We start from the raw sequence: 25,642 nt of genomic DNA on the forward strand, positions 1-25,642 counted from the left end.
GAGCACGTTGTAACACAGATAGAACGAGATTCAAGTCCCAAGGGGGCAGAGGATCCCGCCTAGGGGGGACCAGATGCCGCACACCCTGAACAAAGGTGCCAACCAAGGAGTTGGAAGCCACGGGACGTTGAAACAGAACGGCCAGCGCAGACACCTGACCCTTTATCATAGCCAGCGCCAAACGCTGATCAACACCCGTTTGAAGGAAAGACAGCACACGGGAAACCGAGTACGTGCGGGGTGAAAACCCCCTGGACTCACACCAGGCAAAATAGGCCTTCCAAGTACGGTAATAAACCTTCCCGGAGGAAGACTTCCTCGCGTTGATTAAAGTATGAACGACCTCTGGAGAGAGACCCCTCTCCTTCAGGACCTCGGTCTCAACAGCCAGGCCGTCACAGCCAGCGACTGTAAAGCAGGATGGTATATCGGTCCTTGAGGCAGTAGATCGTCTCGAAGAGGCAGACGCCACGGGGCGTCGACCGCCAGATTCACGAGGTCTGCGTACCAGGACCGGCGAGGCCAGTCCGGTGCCACAAGAATCACCGTGCTGCGTTCCGAGTGTAACCTGCGAAGGAACCTGGACAGCAACTGAATCGGTGAAAATGCGTACATCAGCCTGTACTGATGCCACGGGGCCACTAACGCGTCCGACGCGTCTGCCCGAGGGTCGCGCGTCCTTGCCACGAACCTCTTCACCTTGTTGTTTAGACGAGACGCGAACAGGTCCACATCTGGAAGACCCCACTTCGCGCACAACATCTGGAAGACAGCCGGGTGGAGAGACCATTCCCCCTGATCCAGGGTCTGGCGACTCAGATAGTCCGCCTGCCAGTTCTCCACCCCCGGAATGTGAACCGCCGTTATCGCCGGGACATGAGTCTCGGCCCAAGACAGAATGTCGGCCACTTCTCGAGCCGCTCGGGCACTCCTGGTGCCCCCTTGGTGGTTGATGTAGGCCACCGCCGTGGCATTGTCCGTCTGCACCCGAACCGGGCAGCCCTGCAGCCGGTCCGTCCAGCGATGAAGACAGAGACTTATCGCACGCAATTCCAGAATGTTGATCGGAAGGGAAGACTCCCCCTCCGACCAAGTCCCCTGGGCGGACAGAACGCCCAGAACTCCACCCCAGCCCGACAGGCTGGCATCCGTGGTGATCACCGTCCACGAGATCGGACGAAACGACTTGCCCCCGGACACCAACGGGGACTGGAGCCACCACAGAAGGTTTCCTCTGGTGCGATGACTCAACGAGATTTGAAGATCCAGAGATTGAGGTCGCCCGTCCCACCTGGACAGGATCTCCGCTTGGAGACCCCGCGTGTGAAACTGGGCGAATGGAATCGCCTCGAAGGCTGAGACCATCAATCCCAGACATCTCATACACGTCCGCAGAGACGAGTGCGGAACGTCCCTTAGGGACCTGACTTCCCCCTGGAGAGTCCTGAGCTTGTCTTCCGGCAGGAAGACCTTCGCCTGCACCGAGTCCAGAATCATTCCCAGATAGGGAAGACGAACAGAAGGACTCAGTGTCGACTTTGGAAAATTTATCGTCCAACCAAACTCCTGCAGAGTTTGCATCGTGACAGACAGGTCCTTCTCCAGACCCTGGCTGGTCGCAGACCGAACCAGAATGTCGTCCAGATAGCCCAGGACAGAAACGCCCTGGGCCCTCAATAATGCCAGAACCGGTGCAAGCACCTTGGTGAAGACTAGCGGAGCCGAGGCGAGACCAAAGGGCAACGCCACGAACTGGTAGTGATCCTCCGCAATGGCAAATCGAAGGTACCTCTGATGACCCTCGAATATGGGGATGTGAAGGTACGCATCCTTCAAATCGATGGAGGCCATGAATTCCCCCGGAACCAGGGCAGCCACCACCGACCGCAGGGATTCCATGCGGAACTTGCGAACCCGCACAGAGCGGTTCAGAGCCTTCAAGTCCAGAATCGGACGAACCTTGCCCTCCTTTCTGGGCACGGTGAACAGATTGGAATAAAACCCCCGAAACCTGTCCCGATGAGGCACCGGAACCACCACTCCCTGAGCCCTCAGGTCCCGCACCGCCAGGTGCAGGTCCCGCAAGCGCTCTGGAGACAGTTGAAGATTTGAGGGAAAAAATCTGCTCTCCGGCCGAGAGAGAAACTCGATCTTGTAACCAGATCGAACGATTTCCTGAACCCATCTGTCCCGCACACGGGCCAACCAGGGCTGAAGAAAACCGAGCAAGCGTCCCCCCACCCCAAAACTGGGTGAGGGCGCCCCTTCAGGCCGAACTGTTATGGGCTGCAGATCAGGATTGGCCGGACTTCTGTTTACCAGACCAGGGCTTCTTCTGAGAGCCTTGACCTTTGAACGGTTTGCCCTTGTAGTGCGGCCGAAAGGCACGAAAGGACCCCTGAGGGGGCCGAAAATTAGCATGCTTCTTCCCAGAAGCCCCCTTAGCCTTGGGGAAATGGGGCAAGAGAGTGCTCTTACCCCCGGTGATCCCCTTAATCAACACATCCAGGGACTCCCCAAAAAGGCGAGACCCATCATAAGGCAGATTGGCTAAGGTCTTACGTGAAGATTGGTCCACCGACCAACATTTTAACCAAATCAGGCGGCGAGACAACACCGCCACGCTGTGCACACGTGCAGCCAACGGAATCAGGTCCAGGTCCGCATCACACAGATACATGACACCCTGGTGGATTTGATCCACCATATCCAGGGTCGCCGGCGAGGCCGAGTCGGCCACTAGGACGCGCCTAAGCATCTGCGTCCAACTTGCGATCGCCTGGGCCGCCATGAGAGAAGCAAACAGAGCCTTAAGCATAGAACCCGTAACAGAATAAGTATGACGGGCAAGAGACTCCAGTCTCCTATCCGTGGCATCACGGAAAACAGGGGAATCCTCTGCAGGAATCGCAGTGGCTTTGTTCAAAACCGCAATTGCATGATCCACTGGTGGAGGCACACACCACCTTTCATCAGTGGAAGGCGAAAAAGGATAACGCAGCTTGAATCTACTTGGTACCGCAAAAGGTTTGCGCAGATTGCGCCATTGATCCTTAACAGCGCGCTGAAAATCATCATTGCAGGGAAAAACCTGCGGCGTCCTGCGTTTCCTCTGCGTCCCATAAGCCGCCAAGGCAGCGGGGGGACACACTTCGTCCTGCAAACGCAGCGTTTGCTTAATGGAAGCAATCAACTCATCCATGATTGCAAGCTCTTCAGGCGAGCCAGGGGGAGAATTATCAACCCCCTCAACTTCAGCCTCCACCTCAGACCCCACTAGATCAAGAGAGGAGCGGGACCCCGATAAGGAGGCCCCTGCCATAACAGCCCCATCACCTTCACCCTCAGAATCAGAGGAAAGAGCAACTCTGGGCCTTTTAGTAGATTGAGCAGCCACCAGCATTTGCACCTGAGCAGCAAGGCCAGCCACAATAGTGGCTAAATCCCCCCCTGGGGGGGAAACAGCGGTCCCCTGGCTTTCCACCAATACTGTAGGAAATTTGCCCTCCTGAGAATCCATTGCCCCTGTAATGCCAGACAACCAAGGGTTAACTGCCCCTTTTAAGCAAGCGCAGCCCACCGCACCACACTCAAGCACAATGAGCCCCCCACAGGGAATATGCAAACTGAACACAGGCAATGGATAGCAAGAACAGAAGGATAAAACCTGAGGAGACCCTCGCCGCTGCTGCTGCCTCGATCGGTGTTCCTGGAAAGAGGAAGTGATGCTGCCAGGGCGCTCTATGTAAGCCTATGGAGGCTACAAGAAAATGGCCGCCATGCATGTAAACCATGCGGCCGGAGCGGGTGTAGGCAAAATGGCGTCGTTTGGCGCCGAAACCGCCGCTCCACAGTGCATTAAAACACACACATTACATTCCAATATCAGAATACATGTCAGATCGCCGCAGCGATCGATGTATATGCCCAAACATGCCAAAAAAACATGCCCCACAGCACACAGCTTCTCACACTGACCAGTCTGACACACACAGTGTCATACAGCTCCCCCCCCCCCCTTGCAGCCCACAGCATGCAGCCGAGAGATAGGGAGACAAGCAGTGTGAATAGAGGCAGGTTACACAGTCCCAGACTGACACCCCCCCAGACAGACAGGTCCCCACATAAATACACTTACCTCACATGGCGTGGGGGACCCGCACAGGCGAACAAGCCGCTGCACATGAGGCAGGGAGAGTCGCAATTCAAGACGCACAAAATGGGGGTTAAGAAACCGCACAGCGTCCAGTGAGGTAGCCACCTCACCAATCATCCCTGCACCGAACAGGGATGGGTCGTTCACTATGCCAGGAGCGTTACCTGGCTGAACGCTCGATGGCAGACTGGGAAGCCACTGACCCACGACCTGCGACCAGGGGGATCAGCCCGAGACCCAGTCCGCATGATCCTCTTCATCCGAAGAACTAACTAACGCTGACAAAATAACAGCTAAGTAAAGGTAGAGAGAAAACTCAAACAAAATTTTAAAAAGAAGAAAGAGTCTGGGACAGAAAGTCCAAGCACAGAGAGAGCCAGCCACTCCTGACAAGCTAGACATTAAAACGGAGATATGGTTGCAGGAAGTAGGAGGGTATTGACTGAGGGGACCACCCCTTGAGGGTGGGATATGTTAAAAGCTTTATTGTTAACATATTCTGTTGCCTAGCTACTCTAAGTCTAATACCCCATATGTGACGAATATGAAGAGGCGGCGACTGTCGGAGGACGTAAGAGAAATATTATTTTTTTTGTCTCTCTTAAAAGGATACCTCTTCCTGGGGATTTATATGGGATAATCTTTGCTCTCCCTCCCCGCTTTTGATATTGGAATACCCTTGAAGTATATTTCATTGATAATTCAGAATAGGTAAATATATTCCCATTCAAGAATGTGATATTTATAAGTCACAAAACCTATATTGTTTCTAATGTATTCCTATATTGCAGTCTCTCATTCTCAATACGTATTATCCTTGGCTTGGCTATCACCCTCTCTATGGGTCAACTTTAAGGGGCTGGATGTCTCAGTTCCTCCCTCCTCATTCACCTGGTCTCCGGCGCCTACGTTGTGTTCACCTCCGGCAAAAGAAAGGGGTCAGGCCTTTATAAAGGTACCTTTTTGATATTAGTGCTAAAATTGTGAAGTGTATTAGGGCATCAAATTTAGGACCTTTTGCCTTATGCCCCAGTAGTTATTCCTTTGTTCTATTGTTTACGTTCTTTTTCTTTCTGTAATTTAGAAATGTTCACTCTCAAGAAATATCTGGCAAAACTCCTGAAGAAGCTATTATGAAGATGGCGAAACATGTAGAGTTGATATTTTTGAGTGCATTCCTTTGCTTTTAACATTTTATCTAATGTCCTGTCTTGTCCCTTTTCCTTTGTGTAATAAAATGTTCAATTTTTGAGAATTCAGATTTTTCTCCATCATTTGCACCTCTAAAGTCCCAATTTGCCCCCCTCATTGTAGTTACTAATGATTCAGGTATTCCACCTGCCAGTTCTCCACTCCTGGAATGTGAACTGCGGAGAGGGCCGGAACAAATCCACCCACAGCCCGACAGGCTGGCAGCCGTGGCGACCACCGTCCACAGCAGCGGCAGAAAAAACCTGCCCTGGCTCAGAGTGGGTGACAGAAGGCACCAGGAGAGCTCCGATCACGATTGACGGCAGAGACAAATCACCCTGTCCAAAGACTGTGGGACTGTGGCCCACTTGACAAGAATCTCTATCCGCAGAAGCCTTTTGAGTAATAGAGCTAATGGGACTGCCTCGAAGGTCGACCCCATCAGCCCCAAGGACCCCATATACGTCCGCAGGGAGGAGAGACCATTGTCCATTAGCAACCTGATCTCGCCCTGCAAGGTCAGAACATCCTCTGGAAGCAAGACCCTCGCCTGAGAGGAGTCCAGGATCATGCCCAGGTAGTACAGACGCACTGACGAAATCAGCGCCGACTTCTGGAAGTCGATGGTCCAACGGAACTCCTGAAGCTTCTGGACCATGAATGCCAGGTTGCTGGGCAGAGCGACATGAGAGCTCGCCCTCAGCAGGAGATCATCCAGATATCCGAGGATCGCAATCCCATTTTTGCGTAGCAAAGCCAGCACCGGGACCAAAACCTTGGTGAAGACCCTGGGTTTCTGTCCTGCACAATCATTCCCTGTGCAAGGAAATCCTGCACCACCTCCCTGGGATCCTTCAATTGATCTGGAAATAGACGAAGACAGGGTGGAAGGAAACTGTCTGCTGGGTGGAAGGCCTCGCTTGCTGTGAGGTGCCTTACCCTTTGCAGATTGCGGGACAAGAGTACTCTTACCCCCCCATTAGACCCTTGATTAACTCATCCAAGGAGTCACCAGACGGTCCCCTAAAAAGGGGAGATCAGTCACGACCTTCTTAGAAGCCTGGTTCGCCGACCAGCTCTTCAGCCACACCATGCAGCGTAAGGTGATCCCCACTGCAGACACTCTGGCAGCCAGAGGAGCCTCCTCCAGGGCCGCATCGCACAGGTACACCATGGCCTGTGCCATTTGATCTCAATTAGAGTTGGAGGAACTGACTCAGCTTGCAAGTTGCTCCGAAGCACTTTGATCCATTCTGTAACCATCTGAGAAACCAGGATGGAGGCGAACACAGGTTTGAGAAAGTGATTCCATGCACCTTCCACGGGTACTACAGTGGATTTATTCAACCGGGAAACAGTGTGATCCACCTTAGGTGACACTGTCCAGCGATTGGAAACTGAGTCTGCAAAGGGGTAACGGTGCTGAAAGCGCTTGGGCAGAATCCAGCATGTGCTTAATGCACCGCCATTTCTCATTCACGATATCCTGAAAATCCTCGGGACAAGAAAAAACCTGACCCGACTTCTGGGCTTTACGGAAAGGCGAAGACAATCCGCTTTCCTGACTGTGTGGGCTCATCATATATATTCAATGTCTCCCTTAGTGATCGAATCAGTGCTTCCACCAAAGCGTGTTCCCGCGCCACAGCTGAGGAGGACTCATACTTCTCGCTGTCTGACTGTAAGGACAGGGATCCCTCGGGGAGGGCATTGTCCGTGGAAACTACATCAGGCTCTGAATCAAAGGACTGAGAGGGCATCGGCCATTTATGGATAGCAACTTGTTTCATTACAAGATCCACTTTGAACGCCAGAGTTTCTATGGCTGCAGACAGAGATACCAGAGAAGGTGAATCGGATGGGCAAATAAACTCAGAGGGGAAATTTTCGCCTTGGGACTCCATTTTGAGCAAGGCAAAAACATTTAGAACACTGGCCCTTTAAATTGTGATCGCGGTTCGCACCGCAATAACGTGCTACAGCTAGAATCCCTCTTTAAGCTAGTAGGTGTCCAGACAGGAGCTAAGTGTGTCCGAGGAATGCCCAAAGGAACAAAAACCCCTTACTGTGCCAGTAACCTGGAGAAACAACCGCTCCGCAATCTGTCTGCAGCAAGTGAAACTTTTGGGAGGAAGTGACCAGGCAAGCACTAGAGGCCCCGCCCGCACTAACCACAGGAAAATGGTGGCATAGAAATTATATAGGAAGCACAGGGAAAATGGCTGCTGCCCAAACAGTGTGGCCTGCCCACACTTTAGCTGGCGACCGAAAATGGCTAGACTGGGGAGATCGTAAGGATCAAGAATATCCAGTGCGTCGCCCAGCCCGGCAGTAGAATGTAGTTCTCACAGGAACAGAAAATAATAAAAGAGTGCCTATAGCAGGAAGTGGGAGTATACCCCCTGGGACTAACTCATAGGCGCGGTTATGTTTTTTCCTGCCTAGTGTCCTACTCCTGTAGGGGGCAGCATAACCAAATGGTCAAGAAGATCTGGAGCTGTGTCCATCAAAAACACTGTTGAATTAACACCTGGGGGTGGCTGTTTTGCTAGTAAATGCCTATGAACCAAGCTGTTTAATCACAGCTCGATTAACAAACAAATCCCTCCCTGTCTTCATACTAAAGAGGAAGCAGAGTAAATAGTAGAAATGCATAAATAGGATATGAATAGATTGTTTTTCTTTTTTGCATTTGCATATTTAAATTAATTTAAAAGTCTTAGAATAGGAAATGCCAGGTATACTTTTAGAAAAGAATTTTAAGTTTTATCCTTCAGGAGAACAAATAAAGAGAAAAAAATTCTTTCATTCATTGACAGACACAGCTCCAGATCTTCGTAACCACAGGAGGACACTAAAAAAAAGTCTGGCTACGCCTATGGGCAGTCCCCCCCATTTTGATGGCGAGAAGGTTCTGACTGTAGCGGTGCCTGTCTGGTTCCTGGTATGGTGAGTAGCCGTCCCCCCTCTCCCCCTGAAGGGTTTTAGGGCGGACGTGGGCCCCTCCTTGGGACAGTCAGACCCCTGGGTTCCCCTCCATCTGCCTCCCCCCATCCTATCCCCCCTCCATTTATGCTGGGGCTGTATGGGTGGCCTGGTCCACCTCCTGGGTTGGGGGCAGGGGGGGTGGGGTGCGCTGCCGGCGACCGGACAATCCGCTGTGCGCGGGGGGGGGTATTGTACCTGGTGGGGGCTCCTGCCTGGGCCTGTCCTTGAGGCTCCTTCAGAATCCTTCTATGCAGGATCGAGGCAGAAGGGATTGCGGTCATCTTAGTGACTCTGGACTGGCCTCGCTGGGCTTGGTACCCAGGGAGGATGTGCTGTCCCAAGGACCAATCTTCCATCCTGCCTTACAGTCGCTGGCTTTGACAGCTTGGCTGTTGAACGCCAGGTGCTGATGGATAAAGGTTTGTCGGAGTCTGTGATTCCAATACTAAAAGCTAGGAAATTCACTCCTGGAAAGATCTACCATTGTATGTCGTGCATTGCGTGGTGTGAGTCTATTGAGGTTCATCCTCGCTCTTTTGACCTTCCTTCAACGGGGGTTTGAGCAGAAACTGGCCTTGGGTACTAGCAAGGGTCAGGTGTCGGCATTAGCAGTCTTCTTTCGATGGCCCTTGGCCACATACTCCCTGGTGCGTACTTTTCTTCAGGGAGTTAGGCACTTGGTCCTTCCAGTGCGGTCTCCGTTGCCGCCTTGGGACCTCAATTTGGTGCGCTCAGTCCTCCGGAAGCCTCCTTTTGAGAATCTTCACAGAATTGGCGGCGTTATCCTGTGGTTCACCTTACTTGGTGGTTCAGAGTTAAGGTGTTTCTTCATCCCTGTCCGTTGTTCCTTCCAAAGGTTGTCTCTGATTTTCATTTGAATGAAGACATTGTGTTGCCTTACCTGTGTCCCAGACCAAACCGGAGAAAATTGCCTTGCAAGCTTTGGATGTGGTCTGGGCAATTAGGGTGTACCTGGCAGCTATTTAGTCCTTTAGGAAGTCAGACTCACTATCTGTGCTCACAGATGGGCCTCGGAAAGGGTTGTCTGCTTCCTCGGCGACCATTTGCAGAAAGATCAGACAGACGGTGATCCAGGCCTATTCCATCAGGGGTCAGGTTCCTCCTTTTTCTGTCAAGGTGCCCTCTACTCGGGCGCACAGTGCCTCCTGGGCGTCAGTGACGCAGGTTTGCAAGGCAGCCACCCGGTCATTAATGCACACTTTCACAGAGTGCTATAAAGTGGATATGTTGGCATCTGCGAGGCTTCCTTTGGCCGCTAGGTTTTGCAGGCTGCTGTTTAGAGGACCTGGTCCTCTTTGAGGATGTATTGTTTTTTTCAGGGGAGCTCCAGTTGTTTTGCTTGAGCTCCTGTTTACCTGGTTGACTATAGTTAGCCTTGGGAATTTCCATTTCACTGTTCCCACCCCTCATGTTTAACACTGCTTTGGGATGTCCCAATGGTTAAGAAGATCAGGAGCTGTGCCCTTCAAAGAGAAAATGGGATTTGTGACTTACCGTAAAATCCATTTCTCTGATGTTCATTGACAGACACAGCACCCACCCCTCTACGGAGTTGTAATTCTTCTGACACTGCTTGTAACAAAACTGAGTACCTATAGCAGAGAGAGGAAGTATACCCCCTTGGACTGCCTATAGGTGTAGCCAAACTTTTTTTCTGCCTAGTGTCCTACTCCTGTAGGGGGCAGTAAACCCAATAGTTAAGAAGATCACAAGCTGTGTCTGTCAATGGAAATCAGATAAATGGATTCTACGGTAAGTCAAAAATCCCATTATCCAGATAGTATAAGAACAAACATTATGCAGCTTCTAGTATTAACAGATGTATACAGTGTAGTTTGATTCTTTGGATTATAGTGTCCTTACAAAATGAGTCAGAACTGTATGTTGAGTAAGCTATCAGTGCATCCTGTGTGTTGGGCAAACTGTAACAACTAGCTCCATGCTCCCAGGAAACGTTGCACTATATTCCATATATTTGTTTTTTTTTAATTGGACTTACTACAGTTGGAACACACATGAATAATTTTAGTATGAAACAAGAGCATGAAATAATCAGCATTCATTTATTAACCGACACAGGAAAACATCAACTAAGTAAAGACTGAAAGCACCTGTACCGGGGAAAAAGTACACATCACTAACAATAAAGGGAAATTAAAATGGCTGTGATTCTTGGAGACGTTTGGCTGACCTGCTGGAAAACTACGCAGTTAGGTGTAATGATACAAACTGTACTGTGGAATTGAAAGGCAGGGAGTCTCTGTAAAAACACTGGTTATTTTTATAATGATTCATTCAGTTTCCTGATATGGCTCAGAAAAGTCGAAATCAGTGAAATCAGTTCACATCACTGCAGAGAGCAAGCTATACTATGGAATTGGCTGTGACGGTACCAACATAAAACAGCTGAGCCTTTTGGCTTTACAAAACTAGGTTAACAGAAAGAAAATGAAGAAAAATTTTTTTCACGTGTATACTGATGGAAAAAACATACTGCTATAAAACCATACTATGACATGAAAAAGCAGCTGACTTATTTCAAAACACACAGATCAACCTATTGACAATAAGTATTTAAAAAGGCAGGTACACTTGAAAATCTATCCTTTCTATGCATTAAGATAAAAAGCCTTCTGTGTGCTGCAGCCCCCCTCATACTTACCTGAGGTCCCTCTCTGTCCAGCAATGTACATGAGTGTCTCAGCTGGTCGAGATTCTCCCTCCTGATTGGCTGAGACAAAGCAGAGTTGCTATTGGCTGCTGCTGCTGTCAATCACAGTCAGCTAGCCAATCAGTAGTGAGCAGAGGCGGGGGCGGTGTTCGGTGTCTGAATGGAAACAAGAAGCTGTGACTCAGCTTGTGTGGCCCCATAGCAAGCTGCTTGCTGTGGGGGAACTCACTAGGAGGGAGGGGCCAGGATCACAGAAGAGGGACCTGAGAAGAGGAGGACCCAGGCTGAGACTTAACAGGCACTTTAGGTTCTAGGTTAGTGCATTTCAGACAATGTTAACAGTTTATGAAAAAAAAGGTAAAATAAAACAGGTAAAAACAGTGCTACAACAGAAAAAGAGACATCATTGGAACAGAAAAACAAAAAGGGTTTAAGAATGAAAATACTTAGCAAAGTCCAGGTTCTGTGAGTTAAGCAAAGTCTAGTCAATGAACAAGATGGATCAGTGGCTCTCATATATTGGCTAATGTTCCTTGTTTGAGGCTAAAAGGAGAGCTCCAGACTGCTGATGTGGTCTCTCTTTTCTGCTTCCTGAGGAGGGTGTGGACAGAAATGATCTGACCAATGAGAAGGTCTGAGAAGTGGCCGATGAAATGTCACAGTCTTTATGAGCATGCAACTGCCACTCCCTCAGGTACAGTTTTTTAAATGTATTCACATTTTGAGCATATGTCAGGATCTGGTAACCCACATATAATTATGAACTATGAAATTGCCATTCCAGAGATACTAAACTTGATATACCTAAGACAGGCAGGTTACACAGGAGGTGGAAGAAATCTGTTCCGCATCCTATGTATGATAGCCTAGTCATCTGTGATCATGATCTGCTCAGTAATCGCTTCCAAATTCAAATATATATTCACTAGTAATGTGAAGAGTGAAAAGTAATTACAGTAAGTAAATTATTGCAATAAGTAAACTGAACCACTGTTCTAGCGTTCTCAAAAACAGAAGCATAATTATCGTATCTCATTTTAAGGATTATATGTAAAGTTTGAGAATTTGTGAATTTGAAAATGAGCTTTTTGCAGGTCAAGGAGTAGAGCCGGGCCTAAATAGCTTTTAGATATTAATTAGACCCCAATGAGGCCCCCAGCATGGCAAAACTTGAATGCTTTCACAGTTTTAGGATGCCTGATCCCAAAGCTCTCACTTGGAAGTGCTGATAACCTTTCTAGTCCTTGACTGCTAAAAGACATTACTATATCTTCTGATATATTGCAGTGTTCTGCTCCAGATCCCCTGCTAAAGCATTCAATTAGTTATTTACAGCTTTAGCAAATCCCTGTTTATTAGTTATTTGCTAAGTAATAGTATAGACGAATTGCTAATAGCCATTCCTGAATTGAAACAATTCTTTTGAAGTTTCCAGACCCAAAAGGCTATGGAAATGCAGCACTCCTGTGTCTACAGCTATGTTCTGAAAGGTGGAGTCACAGCTGCTCTGTCTTCTATTTTAAAACATGTCATGACTGATTTACGACTTTCAAACAACATGGCTGCCCTGTGACAGATTACACAGTTTTTGGTGTGCCCAGTTTGCGTTATCTTTACCCACTTGCATTCAGTTCTTGAAGGTTCTTGCGTGGTAGGTTGTTTCAAGCACAATGGAGAACTTGCCACAGTTCCATCACAGACTTTGGCTCTTACTTCCATTTGCCTCTGCAAGTAGTCCTAGACTGGCTTAATGATGTTATAAATTAGGGAGATGTGGGGGGCCATACTATCTGTTGCACAATTCCTTGTGGAAGTGGAAAGAAATCCTAACTCTAACTATTCTTAAAAATTCCCCCTTCTCCTACCTACCCTGTATAAAAAGATGTGTGATAGTTAGTGTATTAAATACTTTTAAATCTGCTTCAGTCTGGTCATGTGATCCCTGCAGTTGCGGTTCCCCTCTGTAAGGAAGCACTCAACAACAGCTGTAAATTCCTGAAGCTCATAGGCTCCCATGGCCCAGCCATTGTCAGCGTTTCTGCCTCTACCCTACAGCAGCTGCTCACTAACACAGAGCTGCTACAGGATCACGTCAACGGAGCAGAGCACAAAAAAATTAGGTAAGTACACATAACTTTTTAAACAGGATAAATAGGAGGAAGGGGAGGGAAAATTTGTAAGAACAGTTAGCAATAGGCTGGGCATAGCTGGTTCATTATTTTTTTGCTCACCCAACAGATTTGTCCATCCCCACAAGTGAGGTGGATGGAGGAATCACCTGTGTCTGGTTGGTAAAGAGCTCACAACTTTTGACTGGAAAGCGGTCTGTCATTATGTTAGTTTTCTTCTCTAAAAAGACTGGTCACCAGACCATTAACTTTTAACAGCAATTTTCCCATAAGGTTATATATGCATTCATGTATTTTATTACGTTGTTTATTACGTGCAGACATCCAAAAGCCCTGAGATGGCTGCTAGGTGCTGCCATGGATGTGATGTCAACAGCATTAGCAGACACAAAGCTGTAACTTGAAAGACACTAATATACCACTTCATTCAGCAGCTAAACAAAAAAGTTATGCAGTGAGGTGAGAGAGATGCTTGGGCAGCACAGAGAGTAATTAGACATTCCGAGAAGAAGAGAGGGTTTGGACATACTAAGAGGGAGGGGAAGATGGTGGGAAATTTAATTTCCTTGAATAGTCAGATTTTGTAAGTCCAAAGGCACATTTTAAGTGAATAAAAAATAATTTTTGGAAAAAAACAAATTATGCAAGTATTTTAAATATTACATTTTTCTGTACTTTTACCTGTAGTTTTTCTAAGTTGGTGATGGGGTCTCTTGAGGTTTATTCAAAAATCCTATTGTATTACATACATTTTTGTAAAAGGGATGTTTGCATCTGTAACATCTTTCCTACTGGCACGCTACTATAGAAGACATGAATTGACCATCAAATTTTAAATGTGCACTTGAGTAAAGGCAGAGATGCCGGAAACTGTTGTTTCTCTTATGTAAGTTCATTGTGTTATATGAAGATAAAGCTGGATTTGAAAACTTTTGATTGTTACAATTCGCTACCAGTCCTCTTTCTGGTAAATAAAAAAAGAAGTACTTACTGATGTAAAAGCCAGCAATTCTTCTTCTGTTAACTTGTGCACTGGGTTATTCTTCTGGAAATCAATACTGGAAAATGAATCATGATATGAACAGCTGAGTAAATTTGCTTAAAGTAATTTAATCAAAATGCATACTAAAGATACAAAGCATTTGGCCACATTTTATGTTTACATCACGTTGGTATGATTTTTACCACAAATGAACATTTTCTGGCAGGATAATTTAAAGCTGATACTAGGGTTGTCTCGCCATTTGCACCAGAATTGATGATCATTTGGCTGTCTAGAGAATAAATATCAGCTTTAACAAAACTGTAAACACTGCGATTCTAAAATATAAGGCTAAATCACATTTGGAATCCACACTTTCTAAAAATTAGCATATATTATGAATACATGGGTCTATCTTTTAGGTTTCATAATATGGTATATATAGCTATGGTATGGCATATCTTTAGCATACCTGGAAACGGCTTTATGATTACACAAGGATTTATTTACAATGGCTATGATAATTGCATTCATAATCCTTATTTTTATTATTATTTATGTGATGAACAGTTTCAGATCCAGGCCTACATGTCTGTAGGAATATTTAAATCATTTTGCAATATCTCATATATAGTTATATTCAATTGGTGCATGTTTTAACATTTGTTTTAAGGAGTTATCAATTTATAGACTTGCAACAATGCAATTGAGTCCATATTCACGTTCTTTTTTTAAAAGGGGGATTTCTAATCTGACAAAGAAGAAAACCCCTACGGTGAGCAAAACTGTTTTAACCACTTTCCGCAAACAAACGTACCTTTACATCGCCTTGAAGGAGTGGTTGTACCGGGGTGATGCCTGCAGATGCATGCATCAACCCAGTACAGTTTTTGAAAGCTGGCGGTCGACTTTCTAATGATAACTGATGCCACTCTGCCCGGGTCTCTTGTCCCCCTGGGAGACCCAAATGACCACTTCCACCGGCTTGTTAGAGTCATGAACGAAGTCCAATTTGGCTTTGATGGGGTCTCCGATGAAGAAACCCGGAAGTGACATCACAACGCCACAACGTAACTTCCAGTTTACTCGGTTGCCAATGGTGCCGATTTAAAAAAGTGACAGTATTCAAAAATGCTGATTTTGGCGTTTTGAATACTCTTAAGTGCAGTGGAAGGGTTTGGGGTCTTTTGGACCCCAGATCCCTCGATAAAGAGTACCTGTCACTGTCTATTACTGTCACAAAGAATGTTTACATTCCTTGTGACAGCAATAAAAGTGATCAGATTTAGCTTTATTTTTTTTAAGGAACAATAAAATAAATAGGAATTTTTTTTTTTTTTTTTTAAGTTCCCCCATCCCTGTGAGCTAGCGCACCAAAGAAAACACATATGTAAGTCGCGACCTCGAAATGTAAATGATGTTAAAATTACACATGAGGTATCTCCGCGATCGGCAGAGAAAGAGCAGTAATTCTAGCAAAAGCAAAACCTCCTATGTAACTCTAAACTGGTGACCATTAAAAATGTTTAAAGCGTCCTCTATGGAGATTTTTAAGTACTGTAGTTTGTAGCCATTTCACAAGTGTGCGCAATTTTAAACCATAACATGTTAGGCATCTATTTACTCGGTGTGAAATTTTTTTCTTAGGAGTCTTTGCTAAAAAAAATATATATATAATGTTTGGGAGTTCTAAGTAATTTTCTAGCAAAAAATACTGATTTTATTTTGTAAATAACATATGTCAGAAATAGCCCTGGACCTTAAATGCTTAAAGTGGAAGTATCGTTGCTTTTTACCTTTTACCTACAGGTAAGCCTATAATAAGGCTTACCTGTAGGTATAGTTAATATCTCCTAAACCTGCAAGGTTAAGGAGATATTCGTCCAGCGGCGCATGCGCTCTGAAGGTCCGGCGGACCTTCAGAGCTCTTTGCCGGCTCCTTGCCGGAAACTAACTCCCGCACGCATGCGCGGGAGTGACATCATCGCGGCTCCGGCCACTCACAGTGCCGGAGTCGCCGAACGAGGAATAGACGTCGAGGGAACATGACAGCTCCCTCAGCAGTGATCGGGTGACCGTGTCGGGGCTTTGTTTTAAGGTAAGTATTTCATAATGAGCTAGTATGCGATGCATACTAGCTCATTATGCCTTTGTCCTGCAGGGTTTGTTTGTTTTTTTTCGGTGAGGATACAACCGCTTTAAGTAGAGTGAAGTTGAGCACCTTTTCAACTGCTGCAGTACTTGAAGCTGTAATGTATTTTCAAAGCCAGTAACCCGTATTTATCAATGAGCTGCTCAGATTTTTTAACTGGCTAACGGGAAGCAATATAATTCCAAAGTGGCAGTTGTGCTGGGCCAAAGTTCTTAGACATGGAACTTGGGTTCCACGTGTCTTAAAGAAGAGCTGCCATTACAATACCTGATCAATAGCAACTTTGAAATGTGGGGATGAAAGCAGTCTTCACTGGCTTTGTCTGAAAGCATCAGTGTCCCATCGCTGGTATATCACGTGACGTGATAAATACATGCCCCTTAACTGTCCTAGTTCCTGAAGGATTATACCAGCATTCAAACAGCTTGCCACAGTGTCACCGGTCCAGGATATGTCCTGCCATAGACAGTAAATATGTAGCCACCAAGTCATCTGCCATAATAAAAAGAGGAAACAGCTTAACCTCATGGACACTATTCACTTCAATGGAAGATCATCTGGCCAGGAGACTACAAACTCACTTCATTGGTGGAAAGCTGGGTCAAGAGAAATGTTTCCAAAAGCATGTGAAATGCTGCTTGCTGTGGGGGCACTCGACAGGAGGGAGGGGCCAGGAGAAGTAAAGCGGGACCCGAGAAGAGGCGGATCCAGGCTGCTCTGTACAAAACCACTGCACATGGCAGGTAAGTATAAAATGTTTACTATGGAAAAAAAAAAAAAACAATAGTATTTACAATCACGTAAAAAAAAAAAAAAGCTCCCTTTGTACATCACTGAATAATATAACCTTTCAGTACAGTATGCAAAAAAAATCTGTAACTGTGAAACACTTTATTTTATAAAACTGAAAACGTTTTTGCAGTAACTATCTTTATGTAGAATACTTCAAAAAGACTTTAGCATGTGTAATAATGACGCAATCTGAGGTCAGACAATAGGGTGTTTACATTAATAATTTCCAATATCTATATACACAAACAGCTGTATACATATGTACATACACAAATGTACACTGACAGACACGCAGGCATAAACATGTTGTCATACACAATATGTCACCCATGTAGCAGGAATAAACACTGAAGTAATCAGAGAGCACGTGCTTACAATGAATACTACTACTTGCACGCCATGGCGTAATGAAAAGCTCAGATAATAAATGCAGATGATTTCTTGCATATTGCAAGTAGGCAGCTGGAGAATCAAAAGAAACATACACTGTTCTACACCCTATTTTTTTCTGGTTATTTCTACATACAAACCTTACATACAAAAGGCATATCATAGGCTTAGGATCCTGATAACAAGAAAAGCACAATATATTTAAAATCCATTTCCATATTTCTGCCAAATGTATCCTCCATCTTGTCCCCATATACATGTACAGGCTTCGTTGTGGTCTGTGGGAATTGTTCACATTCAGTCTGCAAACAGAACATACACACCCGGGTTTATTTACTTAAAGCATAACTCCACTTTTGTTGAGAAAACACATTCCCCTCTGGGTGATCTGTGTACATTGCAGGGATTTTAACAAACTTTGTTGCAAATTCCTACCTTTTGTTATTCTGAAGAAATCATTCTCCTCTGTGCTGAGTGGGTCAAATGGAAGTGGTTTCATAATTATCTAACAGCTGTGGCAGCAGCAGCGCTCTAATGAGGAAAGCTGCTGGGCCTGCATCCCTTTAGACGTGTTCCAATTGGGAGTAGCTCACCAAGGGGGCGGGGCCGGCCAGCGAGGGAGATGGAAGCATAGTCACACAGCTCCCTGCTCAGTGATCGTTCCAGAGCTTGCAGCGACGCCGAGGGTAGGGATGCACCGATCCGATATTCGGATCGGAAATCGGCCCCGATCCGGACAAAATAGCTGGATCGGAGATTGGTAAAATTTAGCCGTCCCACGGGCCGATCCGGTTTTTGCTGAGTAACGGCTCAGCCATCCCTTACTAGGTGCAGTTAAAGTATGGGAGCCGCTACTTCCTGTATAGGTCCGGCTCACAGGCGAAGTGATATCAGATGCACTCCGCCTGTGAATGGAGGAGCCACACACATGAAGCAGCTGGTTTGCTCTGTACTGCAGCCGCTTGCTTTGTGTGTAGCTCCGGATCGGTTCCGTATCGGTATCAGCGATTTCACAACACCAGATATCGGTATCGGCTCCAAAAAAGTCGGATCGGTGCATCCCTAGCCGAGGGTCACAAAAACTAATCGCCACACAACTTTACGGAAGCCTGGGAGGTCGGCCAATATGTCGGGGAAGAGGAAAGGGTGATCGAAGCCCGGTAAGATGCCTAACTTCTTCGGCCCAGTGCGCGGGCAGCACAGCCAAAATGGCGCCGGTGCTTCTCCCCACGCTGCCTCACAACAGGCCTCACAAGCAGAGCGGCGTTCTGCGCGCCCTATAGAGGCATTCACCAGCAGCCCTGATCCCAATTTCTCTGCCAACAACATGGATCCATCCCCATCTCACTCTGAATGCTCCAGCCCTGCTAAATCCAAGCTTTAACTGCATCATACGGAGGGAGACACCACTCCATCTAGCAGAGTAGATGACACCCTGGAATTCCATGACACTATATCCTCCTTTCCCACCACTGGCCAGCCTGTGATGGATTCACTGCTGAAAGAGATGATGTTGTCATTGAGAAGCTCTATACATGCAGACATGCTACAACTGATGACCCAGTGCAACTCTGCAGTCGCTGCGGTGGACAATAAAGTCGCACGCATTGAAAATAAGATGGGGGACTTTGCTGATACATTCAACACCATGGTTGATACCCACAATGAGCATGCTGATGATATAGACTGAACTAGTATAAAACAGCTGCGCTATGCACCACTAAGCAAACAATCAAATGCTGCAGATAATTGAATAAATTGCATAAAATTCATAAAAAGCAGCTACACAAAAAGATCCTGAAATAATCATAAAGCATAAAAAGTATAAAATTGTAGCGCTTAAAGAGAGTAAAAAGTCCATATATTTAAAAGGAAAAGTCCTTTAAGATCAATAAACCAGTAGCTAGCCACACGTGGATTAAAAATGGCATTCACCAGCTCTCCCTCGGAAGACCACGTGACATGAAACCATCACATACAAGAGAGGTATCTTAAATACCCTTACCAGATCTCCCAATCTTATAAGCGGTATACGTAAACAGATATCCACAGGCATAGGGCTTGCTCCCAGCAGGTATCCGTGGTCGACCGTATCTCATATGCTGAAATTCCCCTTTAAACTTTATCTCAAAAAGATACAAGAGGAGCCTCTCATAGCGTAATACGTCCTGAATATTCTTTTATTAAGCATAAATTATCATGCATTACACTCACATTTGTGTAGAGTGGCAACAGCATTGAATGTATCCACATGTGGTTGTTTCCAACCGAAAAGATGGCCGCCGTCATCCTCCACTGCACATGCGTCCGCCTCTACCAATGAGGACACCTGACGTACGTTTCGTTATACGTGATGACGTCGTCAGGGGCGATGATATAGACTGGCTGAAATCCAAAGTGGCGGATTTGGAAGACCGCTCGAGACGTAATAATATTAAAATCAGGGGCATCCCTGAGACAGTCAAACCCCCTGACCTGTCTGAGTACCTGACCACTATTTTTCAAGAAGCAATGCCTGACGTCCCATTATGTTATCTGGCTATCGACCGGATCCACAGGCTCCCAAAAGCCAAGCATATTGCAGCCTCGCTTCCACGGGACACTATAGCCAGAATCCACTTCTTTACAGTCAAGGAGAGGTTTATGTCGCTAGTGAGGAAAGGTTCTAACTTACCGCCAGCCATGAACAACCTCACCTTTTATGCCGATCTATCTGCGTTCACCATGAACATGAGACGCAACCTCTTCACTGTTACGAAACCGTTGCGAAAACATCGTATTCCTTATAGGTGGAATTATCCAGCAACCCTAATTGTAACTAAAGGGGAAAGGGAGCACAGGATCTCATCTTTGGATGAAGGTTTAGCCCTACTCAAGAGGTGGGGTATACTTCAGCCTGAAGAGGACAAGCTGCCTGCTCAGACCTCAAGTGCTGATTTGCAGCCACCATGATGTTTTAAGTGACCCTCCATGTTCTACGGTTCACAACCACTTTGCTCCGGGCGACTTGCTCGGTTATAAACTGTTTGTTACTTCCCCCGACACAGCGGTTTTTCATAACCGTGCAGACTACCTCAGGGAGTCGCCCATTTTTTTTACTCTCTTTGTACGGTTTTGTTTTGTGTTGTTTTCTTTTCTTTTTTCTCATCCAGCACCACTATTGTACCTGCTAGTCTCCTCCACCTGTCTGCCGAATTGAACGATCGCCTGCTGACCGGACCTGCATTCTCCACCTGGTTTGTTCCAACAGTTCTCCGCAAGACTACGGCACATTCTCAGGACTGAGTAAGTGCGCTTAATATAACTGCTCTTTTACACTAATCCACCCCCTGCAGCATAATGCCATTTAAGCTCCTATCGCTCAATGTGAACGGGCTCAACAGCCCCCATAAAGGCACATGCTCTGGAGAGAGGTGTAAGATCACAATTGTGATATCGCTGCTGTACAGGAAACTCATTTTATAGTGAATAATCATCCTCAACTGTCAACCAAGCATTTTCCACGTTTTTTACTCAAGTGGCCCTAAGAAGAGATGCGGAGTGGCTATTCTTGTTAAAGACACTTTGAACTTCACCTTGCTCTCACAAACGACGGATCCGGAAGGTAGATTTCTGGTCCTCTCGTGCTCTATTGATGGCACTACCTATACCACTGTCACTATCTACTCCCCAAATACACAACAAACTGCCTATATTAAAAGGCTGTGGGAGTTGCTCACCAAAAATGACATTTTTGTTGCAGGGGATGCCAGAAATCTGACTTGTATCAAAGGCAGACTTCTGGGAAAATTGGTGAGTCAATCACACAAGCAGGAAATTATGTTTCTGGGGTGTGGTCAGTACACATTCTGTGTACAGAACAGCTCCAGGTAGCCATATTGAATTGCATTTTCAGAAAATGAAAACGGCTACAGATTGAAAAGGAAAGATAATATTTAATAACATTCAATTACAATATGATTTGTGTCGCAATTTCTATAAGCTATATTGTTTTTTCTTTATTTGCTATTTTTTTTCCCCACGAAAGTGGAGTTACCCTTTAACCAGTTCCGGACCGCCCACCGCATATATACTGTGGCAGGCTGGCCCTCCTGCACAAAACGACATAGGGCTATGTCGGTTGCGCGCCAGCAGCTAGGGGGCGAGCACGCACCGCCTCCGGCGTGCTCCCGCCCCCTCTCGGCAGAGGGGACTCCGATGCACGGGGCAGGTGGCTCCGATTGCCGCCTGCCAACCGCGATCGCTCCCTGCTGAGAGAGAAGTATGGGCAGCTTTTGTAAACACAGCTGACCGTTCTTCTCTCTGGGATGATCACAGAGCTCCTGTGATCCTTCTATATAGGATCACAGGTCTCTATGGTCATTCCATAAGCCCCGCTCCATACAGTTAGAATCACTCCCCTAGGCTTACATTTCACCCATTGATCACCCACAGTGTTAACCCCTTCCCTGCCAGTGTCATAACCCCTTATTATTACAGTAACAGTGCATATTTATAGCATGTGTGTCTCCTCTGCTGCCGGCCGCCACTGGTCATAATAGACTTAGCACTGCCCTCACCCTGCTCAGCTCCTACAGGCTCCATACAGCAGGCGCAACAAGGAGGGGGGGGGGGTATATCACTCTCTTATCTACTCATTAGGACCAGCTCTGGACTTGGAGAACGGGGGATATAACACTCACTTGGGGGTATATAGGAAAATCAGTGACATGAGGGGCAATATTCAGGGGTGCAAAGTGCAGGGAACACAATTAGATCTCAATGTCCTGTAATGTACTGCAGGCAGAGCAGTGACAACTGAGAAGCTGCTGCAGGAGATTGCACTTTACATGTCTGATCTGTGTGCTCTCTTCATTATACATGTCTGATCTGTGTGCTCTCTCCTCATTATAAATGTCTGATCTGTGTGCTCTCTCCTCATTATACATGTCTGATCTGTGTGCTCTCTCCTCATTATACATGTCTGATCTGTGTGCTCTCTCCTCATTATACATGTCTGATCTGTGTGCTCTCTCCTCATTATACATGTCTGATCTGTGTGCTCTCTCCTCATTATACATGTCTGATCTGTGTGCTCTCTCCTCATTATACATGTCTAATCTGTGTGCTCTCTTCATTGCATTGAGGGGGGCACGACGATCTCTGCATTGAAGGGGGCACGCTGGTCTCTGCATTGAAAAGGGGCACACTGTTCACTCTGCATTGAAAGGGTGCACGCTGGTCTCTGCATTGAAAGGGGGCACGCTGGTCTCTGCATTGAAAGGGGGCACGCTGGTCTCTGCATTGAAAGGGGGCACGCTGGTCTCTGCATTGAAAGGGGGCACGCTGGTATCTGCATTGAAAGGGGGCACGCTGGTCTCTGCACTGAAAGGGGGCACGCTGGTCTCTGCACTGAAAGGGGGCACGATGGTCTCTGCACTGAAAGGGGGCACGCTGGTCTCTGCATTGAAAGGGGGCATGCTGGTCTCTGCACTGAAAGGGGGCACGCTGGTCTCTGCATTGAAAGGGGGCATGCTGGTCTCTGCATTGAAGAGGGCACGCTGGTCACTGCATTGAAGGGGGCACACTATACCTTGATTACTGAAGGCCCCTTTCACACTTTTGTGACCTCAAAGTCACGCAATTTTTTACAGCGTTTTTTGCCGCAAAGCAATGCCTATTAAATTTTTCTGTTTGCGCCCCCCCAAAAATTTTGAGCACCAGCCGCCACTGACTTTAGTGTCTCATGGGCATAAGGAGTAGAAAGAGGATTCATGTGCATAGGGTTGTTTTCCACAGGATACGGCAGGAGCTTTGGGTTATTACGCTATCCACATACCATGTCCCCCCACCTACATCTAGGTGAATAACCCTGGGCTGTAGATTACACAATTAAGCAGAAGTACCACAGTGATTTGGTGATCTCTATGCTAACCTTTTTTTGTCAGCAAATTCTCTGCACATATGGCACATCTAGACAATATTCTTGCCAATATGCAATTGTTTACTATCCAGAATCACATAAATAATTAGATAAAAACATATAATACAGTAAACCATATCATAAAAAACGAATTCTAATCCCAATGAGGCAAATACAGAGCAGCTTCTGTTGGTATGCCCAAGGAAAGTTGTGGTAATTTCCTATCAAATTACAGTTTGAATCACATAAAAAATATTCATAACAGTCATATTAAAAGACCGGAAGCAATAAAAAACATACAACATTTTTAGGTGGTATTTTTTTCCAAGGGCTATTTCCGTCTCTATATAAAAGAAAATTAAAAAGTAAAGTTTTCCTGGTTGACAAGCGACAATTTTAATAGCAAGTGTTATGATGTCGAAATAATGAATCTGGTAGTTATTTATAAAACATATACACATAGAATGAAATGAAAAAACATTTAAAAAAAATAAGCTAGTCTGAGCAGGAGCAACAAATAGTTCATCTCTATTGTGAATGGTCTCAACTTTATTTAGTATCACTTTGAAATGACCAATAGGACCCAGAGGTTCAGGATGTCTTGTATCCAGACTGGAGCAATGCCAACAAATGTTTCCCCACTCAAAATTGTGGAGGAGCCCCTTTATTGGCAAGCGAAGTTTGGAGCAGGCTTGGTGGACTGGGAGTCAAGGGTTTGTGACAAAAGGAATTATTATACGCTGATGTTGATGCTTTTGGGACAAGTGAAAAGACCCCTTTTCATTGAGTAAAATTAGCAGCTGTGGAAAATAGAAACGTAGGCTTTTTTGTTGTCGGGTAAAAGTACCTTTCTCCCAGTGACTTTCTTTATGAATTAATCAAGGGACTCCCCAAATAAGCTTTTAGGCTGGGTTCACACCGCAGTGCTCAGAGAAGGGGTTCGGTGCATCCCTGTTGACCGTATCAGGTCCAATTTACGGCCGAATTTTTGGCTGAATGCAGACCTGAAACTGACCTGAAATGAACCTGAAACCAGAAGACGCACAGGACTCCTGTGCAATTCACTCCGCAGCCGTCCCAAAGCTATGTGAACCGGCTCCATTCAAAGCTGGTCACAGGTTCCTGACATGCGAATTGGATGCAGGGGAAACCCACATTCAATTCACAATAGTGTGAACTCTGCCTGTCAAAAGGCATGTACAGAAGTTGCTTCTTATAACAGGTTCAGCAGATAATAGGCATTCTAGAGACTTAGCAAATTAATTTTCTAGTGTCAAGACAAAACAATAAGCCTGAGGGCAACACCTGAAAATGTCCTAGGAGAGCAAAGTCATCAAAGACCTATTTCTGTACACTGTTTAATAGTCTTGTATAGCTAGCATAAGTCTGCCAAATAGACATAGCAGCAATTGCTGGCTGCAGGGAGGGAAAAAAATGGCCTCTGAGCCCCGGTTCACACTATATCGATGACATTGAATGTGATTCTGAGCGCACTACTTGAAAATCACAGGCAATGTCTGTGCGATGCAAATTCAGCCATACAGATTGTATGGCTGAATTTGCATCCGATTCGGACTGAACACGCACAGGACCATTTTTGGTTCACACCAATGCGATCTGATTCATGTCCGAACTGTCAGTTCGCACTGCGCTATGCAAACTGATCTCGGGGTGTCTTTAACTTTGTATTGACACCCCAGCGATTCACATATGGCAGTGTGAACTGCCTGCGATTTGAATGCGATGCGGGAACCCGCAGTGGATTTGCAGGGTTCCCGCATCGCATATGTGTGAACGGAGCCTAAGAGGACTTACAGATACTGTACCTATCAACAGAATCCTTAAAAGAGGTGAAATCCTCAATGGAAGTTGTTAAGCTGTTTAATAGGAACTGGAATGTCAGGAACCATTATTGATGCAACCCATTATTTCTTTAACTCTTTCACTATAGGGCTTAGAAGGGGTTAATACTCTATCGGGATTGCTAAAGTCTTCATGCAATGCCCCATAGGGATGCATGGGGGGACCGTTCAGATCCGCCAAAAAAACTGACAGGCGGATCTGAACGGTCCGCCTGTGTGAAAGGAGCCTTAAGTTCAATGTTTTGTTAATCTGAATTTTATGTGATGGATCAGAACACAATAGTTGAAGTTGGTGAAGTTAAATGAGAAAAATATATCATAAAACTATTTTTTAGAAATAGATGAGAAAATTGGCATGTGCATATGTATTCACCCCCTTTGTTATGAAGCCCATAAAAAAGTTTGG

The 25,642-nt window shown here is 46.0% G+C and overlaps 1 protein-coding gene across 1 annotated transcript in view; it reads right to left on the reverse strand.

Annotated features, from left to right (window-relative positions):
* Window positions 1–25,642, reverse strand: part of TTC27 (tetratricopeptide repeat domain 27) — a 747,788-nt gene that overhangs the window by 326,664 nt on the left and 395,482 nt on the right. Inside the window, exon 10 of the mRNA XM_082252288.1 lies at window positions 14,148–14,214. Within this exon, the coding sequence (XP_082108414.1) occupies window positions 14,148–14,214 (67 nt within the window). The remainder of the gene's footprint in view (window positions 1–14,147; window positions 14,215–25,642) is intronic.

This window comes from Pelophylax lessonae, assembly GCF_965119305.1.
Source record: "Pelophylax lessonae genome assembly, chromosome: 3".
Taxonomy (NCBI): Eukaryota; Metazoa; Chordata; class Amphibia; order Anura; family Ranidae; genus Pelophylax; species Pelophylax lessonae.